Source organism: Otolemur garnettii, unplaced genomic scaffold, assembly GCF_000181295.1.
Source record: "Otolemur garnettii isolate 467f Iridium unplaced genomic scaffold, OtoGar3 scaffold00011, whole genome shotgun sequence".
NCBI lineage: Eukaryota > Metazoa > Chordata > Mammalia > Primates > Galagidae > Otolemur > Otolemur garnettii.
In genome coordinates, this window is record NW_003852406.1 from 3,482,638 (window position 1) to 3,495,690 (window position 13,053).

Below are 13,053 nucleotides of genomic sequence, written 5' to 3' on the forward strand. Positions count from 1 at the left end.
GGTTGAGCTATAGGCGCCGAGCCGCTTTCTGTTATCTTGTCATTTGATGGTGTGTTTGATCACCAGAACAGTAAGACAGCTGAGATAGACACTTTTTATAAATTAGGGGCCTGCCTAACCAAGAACACCAACTAAAAATCTGATTATAACACAGTTCTCTATACCTGGAAAGTAAAATACTTATGAAAGTGTTATAGTTCCAATTAAAGCAACACATGGATATTCTGGTAGTATGTTCCAAAGGTGCTTTCTTTATAGAAAGTAACTCAATAATTTAAGTAGCTGTGTTTACCTAACTTATTTAATAAAATTTATTAAATATTTATAAAATAATTTATAAAAATATCTTTTGGGAGGAAGGGTAATTAATATAGCCACAGCTCCAAAAATTATAGTGTATCATAAATACTGAAAAGCCTCTTTTTTGCTCTTCTCTCATAGCCAATTAATTACCCTTCCTACTGGAGACAACCTCTATTATTACTATCTCATGAGTCCTTGCAGAACTGTTACGAATATATATTTTAAAAAATGCTTTGCAAAAGGAAAAAAAAAAAGAAAGAAAATGCTTTGCAACTTGTTTTTATTAAACAAATTGATTTTTTAAGTATGTTGATAAAACAACAGATTTCATAAACATGTAGGCCACAGCACTCAGAGGGATTTAAAATGAATAAGGCTGAGTACGGTGGCTCACGCCTGTAATCCTAACACTTTGGGAGACTGAGGTGGGTGGACTGCCTGATCTCACAGGTTTGAGACCAGCTTGAGCCAGAGAGAGACCCTGTCTCTAAGAATAACCAGGCGCTGTGGTGGGTGCCTGTAGTCCCAGCTGTTTGGGAGGCTGAGGCAAGAGAATCACTTGAGCCCAAGAGTTTGAGGTTGCTGTGAGCTTATAATGCCACAGCCCTTTACCGAGGGTGACAAAGTGAGACTCTGTCTCCAAAAAATAAAGAAAATGTGTAAGTTATTCAACAGACAAGTTTCTATAATATCTAAGTGGGAGAGATGTACAATGCCTTTTAATTATTTTTGCAATTTCATGAATTTCTGCATGTAAGGCAGAGACATAAAGTAATTCACAATTATTTATGTATATGTGTTATTAAACAACATGTATGTAGCTACTAGTTTGAATACAAAGTACAAAAATTTATCTAAGGAAAAAATATTTTTCTTCAAAATGAAGATGTTAGAAAATGTATAATTTAACCCAATTAACTTTTAAGAGATGAATATAAATCTAAATGGCAATTCAGGGGGTAATATGGTACATTTTAATGGGCAGTATAATATAAAAGCAAAGTAAAAATCTTTTTGTAATTTACCCACCCAGTTGGCTAGTAGTACATTTAGTACTTTTTGAAGAGTAGCCCAGAACATAAATATGAACACTGAAGAAATTTTAAAAATCTAAGCTATGTTTCTGAGACAAACCATTACATTTGTAATGGTCACATAGTAATCAGCATACTCACAGATTTCTATTCTTGTGCCATTATTTTTAGAATAGCACAAATAAGCATTTAGAAATAGAATGTAGAATTCAGAAAATTCTATAATGTCATTACTCATTGAAATTACAAATTACCACCACCACCACCCCCCACTGAACAGGCTACTCCACGTATGCACCCAAAACAAAACAAAACAAAAACTCTTGCATGTATGCAGTAAATCATTGGTAGGAAAACTTAAAAGTCATACCTCACGGACTTTCTCAATGGCATAGGTAAAAATATAAGCAATAACAATCCACTCTTGAACTGAAGGTAACCGTTCCATTTGTACAAGAACCACAAATGTATAAAGCATCAGAAATCCTAAATATGCCAACTAATAAAAAGGAAAGTTATATAAATAAAATTGGTCATAAAAAAACTTTTTATTATGTACATTTTCAAGCATACAAAATAGATACTACATGAACTTCTGTGAATTATCTCCCAACTTCAATCATTAAGAAGTTACAGAAGTCTCTTTTTCAATGCAAATATTACATCTGACAAAGTATAAATACTCCCCAGAGTAAAAATGTGTTGTATTACAATACTGTCAACCTTCTATAGAATTTTATAATCAGATTTATGTTTTTAGCATAGTCCATACAATTCATTCAGCTTATATTATACCTACTGTGTTTCCCTGAAAATAAGACATTGTCTTATATTTATTTTTCCTCAAGAAGACACATTAGGGCTTATTTTCAGGGGATGTCTTCCTCTCTGCACCGAAATGCATGGCATGGCTATGCAGCATATCCAGGGTCTTATTATCGGGATAGGGCTTGTATTTAATAAATGCATAGAAATCCTGCAAGGGCTTATTTTTTGGGTAGGTCTTATTTTTGGGGAAACTCGGTAGGTTATGGGTGCCAGCCCCATATACTGAGGGTGGCGGGTTCAAACCCGGGCCCAGCCAAACTGCAACAACAACAACAACAAACTGCAACAACGTGCATAGGTTACCATAGGATAACATAGGTTATCATAATGCACGAAATTGCAGGCACTCATCACCGTAATCATGGAAACACGTACTCCTTACCAGAGTCCTCTCCCAGCCAAATAGTATTTCCAAGAAAGACAATTGGTATTTTCCTAACTCCTAGTCACTAAAGTTAAATCACAAGAAAGGGGAACATATGTGAAGAGAATTTGTTCTATGTAATAAGCCTGCCTTTAATATTCTTTACAAAAAAAGTTTTTAAGAACAGATAGTCTATGCACAATAACATCTGAAGATTCATTTCATTTTGGAGAAAAACCTCCTCTCTTTGCTCTTTTAAAAACCGTGGCTAAGAGTTCTCTCATCTCTCTCTTGTCCTTACCAGTCCTAGAACAAGTCATTCCTGGATCATCCTTGATTTGAGGTACAGTAGGTTAGGGAAGTAAACTGCAGTAAAGAAAGAAAAGAAAAGCTTGGCTTGTAGCTCAGTGGCTAGGGCACTCAGCCACATACACCAAGGCTGTCATGTTTGAACCTGGCCTAGGGACTGCCAAACAATGACAACCGTAACAAAAAAAATAGTGAGGCATTGTGGTGGGCGCCTGTAGGCCCAGTTACTTGGGAGGCTGAGGCAAGAGAATCTCTTAAGCCCAAGAGTTTGAAGTTGCTGTGAGCTGTGACACCACTGCACTCTACCAAGGGTGACATAGTGAGACTCTGTGTCAAAAAAAAAAGAAAAGAAAGAAAAGAAATATTCCTGTAGCTACTCGAAGCGGATGTTTTAAAGTAGTCATTTATGGGAGGCGCCTGTGGCTCAATGGGTAGGGGGCCAGCCCCATATGTGGAGGGTGGTGAGTTCAAACCTGACCCTGGCCAAACTGAAACAAAATAAAATAAAATAAATAGCTGGGTGTTGTGGTGGGTGCTTGTAGTCCCAGCTACTCAGGAGGCTAAAGCAATAGAATCACCTAAAACCCAGGAGTTGGAGGTTGCTGTGAGCTGTGACACCACAGCACTCTACCAAGGGCGATAAACTGAGACTCTGTCTCTAAAAAAAATTAAAAAATTAAAAAAAAAAATAGTCATTTATATGAATGCACCTGCAAGAAACCTATACTATTTCCGTTAGTAGTTACAGAATTTGGGGATTAGATTAGGTAACTAGGATTTACAATTTCAACATCTGAAAAAGAAAGGAACAAGAAAAATTTCACAATGGGAAGTATAGAAATATAATAAATTAGTCTATGGTTAAGGGTCACGTATAGGTGAGAAACAAATTCGCAAATATTCATCTTAGTAGACAACCATTTGTATATTTCAGCAATTCTAAAAATACCTGATATTGATAAAAATGATTAAAAAAAAGAAAATACACCTTAAGGGTTTTCTAGGAAGGGAAAACTCATTTGTTCAGCCTCCAGTTAAAAGTAGGGGATAATCTCATGTGTTTCTGGCTCAGCGGTTAGAGCGCCAGCCACATACACTGGGGCTGGTGGGTTTGAACCTGACATGGGCCTGCTAAACAACAATGACAATTACAACAAAAAAAAAATAGCTGGGCATTGTGGGGGGCACCTATAGTGCCTGCTACTTGGGAGGCTGAGGTAAGAGAATCACTTCAGCCCAAGAGTTTGAGGTTGCTGTGAACTGTGACACCACAGCACTCTACCGAGTGAGACTCTTGTCTCAAAAAAAAAAAAAAAAAAAGAAGAAAAGAAAAATTCTTATGTGTTTATTCAGGAGAAGTAGAGTGAGGGACATCAGCAAGATGGTCAACTAAAAGTTGCAGTCATCTCCACACAAAACATTTCAATGAAAATAACAGGTTAGGGGCAGCGCCTGTGGCTCAGCTGGTAGGGCGCTAGCTCCATATACTGAGGGTGGTGGGTTCAAACCCAGCCTTGGCCAAACTGCAACAACAACAACAAAAATTAGCTGGATATTGTGGAAGGCGCCTGTAGTCTCAGCTGCTTGGGAGGCTGAGGCAGGAGAATCGCCTAAGCCTAGGAACTGGAGGTTGCTGTGAGCTGTGTGACTCTATGGAGGGCAAAAGTGAGACTCTGTCTCTACCAAAAAAAGAAAAATAAAATAACAGGTTAGTCCATTCATCTGTGGACATATGCTCTTTTATCTGCCAATAAAATCCATTTTGCCACAATGCAAGAGAAAAGCCAATTTTATGGCAGGTAAAAAAGCATATACTCTAACTAGATTAAGAAATAAGTGAGAGAAAAATAAAATCAGATGAACGATCTGGATTACTCTTTATGAGCATCAATAAATGCTGCAAAGTGCTGGGTATAGTGGTTCATGCCTATAATCATAGCACTTTGCCAGGCAGAGGGCTGCCTGAGACCAGGAGTTCAAGACCAGCTTAATCAATGTAGCAAAATATTCAAAATTTATTTTAAAAAATTAACTGGGCATGGTAGCACACACCTAAAGTCCCAGCTACTCTACTCTGGAGGCTGATGGAGGAGGACTGCTTGAGCCCAGGAGTTTGAGGCTACACTCCAGGCCAAGAAACAGCAATAATCCTGTTTCCAAAAATACAAAACCAGAACCAAACAAAAATACTCCCTGAAATAGTTTTTCACCATTTTTATTTATTTTTAATTAATTTTTTTTTTTTTTTTTGGAAACAGAGTCTCACTTTATCGCCCCTGGTAGAGTGCTGTGGCCATCGTAGCTCACAGGAACCTCAGACTCTTGGGCTCAAGCAATTCTCTTGCCTCAGATTCCCAAGTAGCTAGGACTACAAGCACCTGCCCCAGCACCAGGCTATTTTTAGAGATGGGGTCTTGCTCTAGCTCGGGCTGGTTTCCAATTCGAGCTTAGGTGATCTGCCCTACCAGAGGGCTGGGATTACAGGCATGAGCCACCACACCCAGGCCTTTTCACCATTATTTTCACTAGATAATTCTTATTAGCTATTCACAAAGGCTTTGGCTACCACATACTTGGTAAGTGAATTTTCAGTTTTAATCAGAACTAAAAATAGGTTAGTGTTTATCATTCTAGATGCTGGCAATGTGGACGAAATTAAGAGCTTTTTGTTGAGCCATGAGGTCCCAATCTGTTGCCCAGACTATAGTACATGGCATTGCCTAGCTCACAGCATCCTCAAACTCTTGGGCTCAAGCAATCCTTGTATCTAAGCCTCCCAAGTAGCTGAGACTACAGGTGCTCACCACAATGTCTGGCTAATTTTTCTATTCTTAGTGGAGAGAGTCTTGCTCTTTCTTAGGTTGGTCTTATATTCCTGAGCTCAAGGGATCTTCCTACCTCAGCTTCCCAGACTGTTAAGATTACAGGTGTGAGCCATTACACTGGCCAATCAGGGCTCTTTTAAATGTGAAGTAAATACATTTTCAGTGATCTAAGTTCTATCAAGATTAGTATGGACTCTATACCAAAGGTCCTTTAAAAATTACCTTTCAAAAACATTATGCTCATGCAATTTAAAAACTTACTGTGTTAAACCAGAATTTGACAATTGGAGCATGATAAAAGGCATAGAACTTTCGTGTGATTGGAAGCTTTTTTGATTTTATTTGTATCTCCATTTCATCCTTTCCTTCGTCACTGTCCAAAATCCTTACTTCTTTAAATACTTCCTAAAATAAAAAATATATATTTTTATTGTATACTTACTTGCAATAAATTTATATTTACTTAATTTTTTTTTTTCCTCCTTACCATGGGGATTTCTTCTGTTATGTTTTGAAAGTTGTTTTCACTATCTTCCATCGACATCTGATGAGCATCTTGGGATTGTGGTATATGGGACATTTCAGCCTTAGTTTTATATTCTAGCATTAATATCGCAGGTGGAACTAAAATGCTTAGTATAACCTAAAATTTTTACAAAAACATAAGTTTGCATTCTAAAATTAATGATTCAGGAATATGATAAAAATAAAAAGGTATTCGATGTCTTATGATTATTAGCTATTTTGCCCTTACTAGCACAGGAAAAAAAATGATTTATTTTTTACCTACATATTGTATCTAAAGAGACATAGGTTGGACTGTTTTAAAAAGTAACAAGACGTATGACTATTACAATAGGATACAGAATAGATTCAATAATTATTATAGACTTGTACTTTAAACAAAATCAGATTACAATTTGTTCTGAAAATACATTTTTGTTTAAACAAAATACAAGTCTTATAAAGGTGCTGTGTACTTAATTTTATCCTAAATCTCTTTGCAAGTGTTCCATGTCATAACATGATTACTCAGCTTGTGCCTCTATAAACATGAAAGTTTACTTCTAAAACTTTACTTATTACTTGCAAAATTCTAAAGCATGAAGAAATTATAAGTGTGTAACAGGGGTTTCAGTTGGTTATTCTTTAGTAGATGATTAGTATTTGTTAGCCACTTATAATGGCTTACAGGTAAACTACTTGCCTGATATCTTCCTTCTACATTTCTATACCTTATTTAAAAAGATATAAGAGAATGAAAAGGGAAGTTTAAAGCAGCGTCTATGACATCACTGGAGGTACCTAAATTCTTAGCCATAAAAACTGGGCTCACAGAGGTACTTATCCATAAGTACAAAATGGGTATATGGATACATAATCTCATCCAATCAGTATACTTCAAGTAACTTAAAAATAACAGATAATTAAATTAGTAAATAGATCTTGAATCTTAGAATTTGGGTATCATTCTTTCATATAGCAGTAATTTTTCTTTTTCTTTAAGAGACACAGTCTCACTTTGTCACCCTTGGTAGAGTGCTGTGGCATCATAATGCACAACCTCTAACTCTTGGGGCTCTTGCCTCAGTCTCCCAAATAGCTTGGACTACAGGCGCCCACCACAATGCTCAGCTATTTTTTTTTTAAGAGATGGAGCCTCACTCTTGTTTAGGCAAGTCTCGAACTCCTGAGCTCAGGCAATCCACCCGCCTTGGCCTCCCAGAGTGCTGGGATTATAGGCATGAGCCACCATACCAGGCCTGATAAAGGAGTAATCTTTTTTCATGGCTGCTCAGGGCCACAATTTACAGTTATTTTTCATTTGTTGCTCTCATACTTATGGCACAGAGTGGATAACATCATAAACACCCCATAAAAATTCAAGAGTAAGGTAAAGAAGAAAAAAGGGGGCCCATTATGCCACTTAGTATAAAATCTCCTCTTCTCCTACTGCCCAATCACTCTCACAAATCAAGTCATTTTACTATATATCTAGATTCTAAACTAATTCCTGTATTTAATCATACATTTTCTATCAAATTAGTTTGAAGGTATACCTTGTACCAGGAATTTTTCCTCATATTTAGCCTTCCCATCCACATATCAGATAATAACATTTGTGTACAGGTGTGGGCTACAAAAGGTCTAAGTCTTGAAGAAACTGCTAACTTAAGGCAGGTTGAATTACTCCAGTTTTTCAGTTCATAAGTGAGCAATTTCATAGCCATGGTTTCATCTTGTCTGAAGGATTGTTCTAGTAATTCAACTGCTAATTGACCAAAATCACTATAAAAAGATAAAAGCCAAAATAACATTTGGATTAACAACTTGCAATTTTAAATCACTATTCTTAAATTCATTTATAATACTTTCCAATTTTTAATATTTTCACACGTATGGAATTCTGAGGCATCAGAATCATAGTAACTCTGTTTTTAGACATCTAAATCCATGTGGAAATCACAATTTTTTTTGAGACAGAGTCTATGTTGCCCTTAGTAGAGTGCCATGGTGTCACAGCTCACAGCAACCTCAAACTCTTGGGCTTTAGCGATTTTTTTTTTTTTTTTGAGACAGAGCCTCAAGCTATCACCCTGGGTTGAGTGCTGTGGCATCACAGCTCACAGCAACCTCCAACTCCTGGGCTCAAGCAACTCTCCTGCCTCTGCCTCCAAAGTAGTTGGAACTATAGGTGCCTACCACAGTGCCTGGCTATTTTTTTGTTGCAGTTGTCACTGTTGTTTAGTAGGCCTGAGCCAGGTTCAAATTTGCCAGCTTCAGTGTATGTGGCCGGCACCCTACTCACTAATCTATGGGCACTGAGCTGGAAATTACAAAATAGCAAAATACATTCCATTAAGCATAAGACTGAAAAGGTGAATCCAGACTAATTTCTCTTAGAAATACAACTATAGTCTTACAACCAAAATTGACACTATTACAAGTGCTGTTTATATAAGTCCGTATATAGCATTTCAAATACAGGAAAAGGTTGGTACCCACTAGAGAGGAAGAACAATGTGACCAGGGACTAGCCTCATCATGAGAAACATCTGAATCTTGAATCCCCTGGGCTCTACTTCAAACGGAATTTTTTGTAAACTAACTGCTACTCTGTGCAATTATTAAGATGATTTCTGGCTTTTCTTTGTTCTTGCTGAAATACTTAACTCTTGAATTGCCAAATATAATAACTCCTCTTTCATAGGGAGAAAGTTTCATTCTGAATTTAAAAAAATAGCCAATATATTTAAAAAATTTTTTTCTTTCTTACACCAATAAAATAAAATTATACATATATATATATGTATCCCCACTAATTGCGTGGCAATATACCACCTATTCAAACACTATTTTACATTTTTAAAATGGTTTCATGATAAAATATCACTTACTTGGAATATTGTTTGAGTTCTTCTGATGTATCATCTACCAGATCACTCTGCTTTGCTTCACAGGCCATTGAACGATAGATCTTACAGGCAACTAACGCTTTAGCCATTGATTCCTCACCATGCTGCCATAAAAAACGGGCCATAACCTGCCTCTTCATAAGGCAAGCCCAAATTAATAGTTCATTAAGTGGATAAGGAAAGCGCTTTGTTTCTGGATCATCAATATCTACAATTTCATCTTTGGTTCTTTTCTTCTTTCCATCTTCCGTAGCCGTATCAACCTTCAGAGGAAAATAAATATCATAAGGCTCATTATGATAAGGCCAAATGACATGCATGTTAATGTCAATTTTTATTAAATATTCTTTACATTATTCATCTTTGTATAGCTGCACAAAACAAAACAGTCTAAATTTTATAAAGTAGATTTTTATTATAGAATTCATTTTACAAAAATGTTATTTCAACAAAACTATCTTTGTAAGTCTGGGCAAGATGGCTCACAGCTATATAATCCTAGCACTCTGAGAAGCTGAGACAGGCAGATTTGCTTGAGCTCAGGAGTTTGAGACGAGCCTGAGCAAGAGTGATATTTTGTCTCTTACTAAATAGAGAAAAATTAGCTGGGCATTACAGCAGGCACCTGTAGTCTCAGCTACTTGGGAAGCTGAGGCATGAGGATCTCTTCAACCTAGGAGTTTGAGGTTGCTATGAACTATGATAGATAATGCCACCAGCACTCAACCCCATGGGGACACAGTGAGACTCTACCTCAAACCAAACCAAACCCCCAAAGCTGTCTTTGTAATAAATGTTTTCCAATATTAAAGGACCTAAATATTTGAAGTAACATCTGATAGTATACTTTTAATAAAATAAAAGTTACGATAATACCTTTGTCATGCATGTTCTTAATCAAGTAAAAATGGAATAAACGGAGTCAATTTATCAAAACATTTAAGTTGGTCACTACCAAAGCTAAATATGAAAAACTTAGTAGAATCATTAACTTATAATAAATATTTGTGTATATGGGAAAATAAAGAGTCTCAGATATAAAGTATATAAAACAAAATATAATTCTTACTAAAACAAGTAATTTTTTGTTTAATACTACTAAGTAATTTAGGAAGAACAAAATAAAAACCTGGAAAGGATAATATTCAAATATATACCTTTGGTCGGTAAGGCTGTGCTGTTTTAATGAAATGATTATGTCTCATTTTTTCCTTTTTGTCTGCTCTGTTGCCAAAAGACTCGTGACTCTTTCGCAACTGAGGAGTGCTGCTGGAGGTATTTCGGCCAGACCTCTGAAAATTAGATCTTATTAACTTTTACAGATATAAATATTCTGACATTTTATAAAATCTCAAAAATCAATTCATGTGTCTGTATAAATGTGTTTGTATATGCACACACAAAGTATAATTGGTTTACAATTTCAATTAATCATAGTTGAAAATCTTGTATTTTTAGGGCAATGTTACTTTTACCTTCTATGTAACTAATTCTTAATGTTTCAAGTATAGGAGTTAACTTTAAAGCACATATATAGACTTCTGCCAAATTTTACATACCCGATTATTTCCACCAAGACTATTATATATTAATCGAAAACGTTTCCTAGTGTAGGTACACCTGTAGGTTCCTCCCATAAGATATTCAATAACAAGTCCAATATCAATTAGCGTGATCTTATATCCCGGAGGAAGATTTCCCTGGAAATACAACAACAGTTTTAAATAGATAAGATAGAATTTCTCAATATTGTCATGCTATGCTAGGAATAAGCCTGCTTTCCAAAAACAACAAGTATCTATTGTATGTGAGGGATGCCAACAGCTATCTTTACAGATGGGAGTAACTTGTTTCTCCATTTCCTTTTGTAAATAAGAAGAGGGGATTCTGAAATGTTAAGATCTCAAAAGTGTAGCCTGGGACAGGAGTACAGCCTAAAAGCAGGAACTTAAATTTGATTTCTTCATACCAAGAGGCAACGGAACTGCTGAAGTGCCAACTATTTCATTTTCACTGTGGCATATAATCACAAAATGTATTTTCCTAAAAAAAAATAATGCCATGAACTATTAATTACTTTTCTAGACTTGCCCCTAAATACATGTAAGTATTTTTTCACATAAGCTGTACAGGCTATATTGTAGGCTACAAAAAGTTTTTATAGTCTTCTCTAGGACTTAACTACCACTTAAAAAAAACAACTTAAGTTTTTAACAAAAAGCTAACTAAGATTTCATTTCCTAGAGGGCAATTTATAAGCCATTTGAGAGTTTGGAAAGACTGCCTGTTTCAAAATTTAACAATTGGTTAATTTTATTAAATAATCTTAAAAGTTTAATCACCAGATGATTTATACATACTATTTACTAATTCATTCTGTCCTCCTACCATCACTATTCTTTCCATTTCCCTGATTATAATTCAATGAACTTAGTATTGTTTTAAATGTTTATTTTTTTTTCCAGTGTTAAGATAGTACTTTTATTAGAAGTTAGAAAGGAATACAGAAGAAGTAAAAAGCACCAGAGCTTCTGAAAAAGGGAAAGAACTTAAGAACTCAGGCGATGTCTGTGGCTCAAGGAGTATGGTGCTGTCCCCATATGCTGGAGGTAGTGGGTTCAAACCTAGCCTCAGCCAAAAATTGCAAAAAAAAGAACTGAAGAACTCCCTTGGGAGTCTCCATATGGGCTCTTTTATCTAGGGGTCTTAAGTCTAGAGGATTACACATGCCTGGCAGTTGGTAGATAATGAGTGCATTAACATTAAATGTTTATATTTTTAATATTTGTTTCATTTAGCCAGGTGCAGTGGCTCACACCTATAATCCTAGCACTCAGGATTGAGGCAGGAGGATCACTTCTAGTCAGGAGTACCAGACCAAGCTAAGCAAGAGTGAGACCCCAGGTCTACTAAAACTAGAAAAATCGTGGTGGGTGCCTGCAGTCCCAGATAGTCATGAGGCTCAGGCAAGAAGATTGCTTGAGCCAAGGAGTTTGAGGTTGCTGTGAGGTACATTGAGACCACAGCACTCTAGCCTGGGCAACAGAGTGAGACTCTGCCTCAAAAAAAAAAAAAAAAAACTAAAAAAATTATTGTTTCACCTGAGAAATTTCTTATTTTTAAAGACTAATAGACAGTCTTTGAATTTCTAGTTTGAAAATTGACAAAAATATGTATGTTTTATTTTTGGAGGGTTTTTGTGGGTTTTTTTTTCCTCACAAACTGTAACTCTTACAAAACTCAAGTTATTAATCTGCATTAGAAAATATTCAGTTACTGCCTTTATTTTCGGACTTATTACTTACGGAAATAAAAAAGTTTGAGGGCTTATTTTACTATAGCCACCAATGTAGCAACAGTCAATTTATACAAACTCTCATATTCGTTTCCATAATTAACTACCATAATTCTTTCTGTTGACCCATAAAGGAAATCATAATGCAAATGTGTCTCAGAAACTACTCACACTTTCTAGGTTAGTATTAAGTAATAAAATACAACACAGAAAATGAAAACATTCCAGCTTTTAGGAAAACTTATGAAAGAAAAAAGGAAGAGGGCCAGGTGTGGTTGCTCATGCCTGTAATCCCAGCACTCTAGGAGGCCGAGGCAGATGGATCACTTGAGCTCATGAGTTCGAGACCAGCCTCAGCAAATGCGAGACCCTGTTAGCAGGGTATTGTGGCAGGTGCCTATAGTCCCAGCTACTCAGGAAGCTGAGATAAGGGGATCAAAGGGATTGCTTGAGCCCAAGAATTTGAGGTTGCTGTGAGGTATGATGTCATAGCACTCTACTAGGGCAAGAAAGTGACACTGTCTCAAATTTAAACAACAACATCAAAAAAAAAAAAAACGGAAGCAAAATGACATTTCTGTTTTAAGTTTTTAACAGTGTACTCACCTATCTATAGTAGAAAGTAATTCAAACAAAGAATTCTAATTTGCAAGAACAGTCTTTTTTTTTTTTTTTTTTT

At 36.0% G+C, this 13,053-nt stretch overlaps 1 protein-coding gene across 2 annotated transcripts in view; it reads right to left on the reverse strand.

Moving 5' to 3' along the window:
* The window catches only part of TRPM7 (transient receptor potential cation channel subfamily M member 7), a 110,129-nt gene that overhangs the window by 42,631 nt on the left and 54,445 nt on the right, over positions 1–13,053 (reverse strand). For both annotated transcript variants that reach the window (XM_023509975.1, XM_023509974.1), the window contains 7 exons: positions 10,639–10,779; positions 10,237–10,371; positions 9,062–9,342; positions 7,724–7,952; positions 6,151–6,306; positions 5,925–6,068; positions 1,708–1,836 (listed from right to left, as the gene is read on the reverse strand). In XM_023509975.1, the coding sequence (XP_023365743.1) occupies positions 1,708–1,836; positions 5,925–6,068; positions 6,151–6,306; positions 7,724–7,952; positions 9,062–9,342; positions 10,237–10,371; positions 10,639–10,779 (1,215 nt within the window). The remainder of the gene's footprint in view (positions 1–1,707; positions 1,837–5,924; positions 6,069–6,150; positions 6,307–7,723; positions 7,953–9,061; positions 9,343–10,236; positions 10,372–10,638; positions 10,780–13,053) is intronic.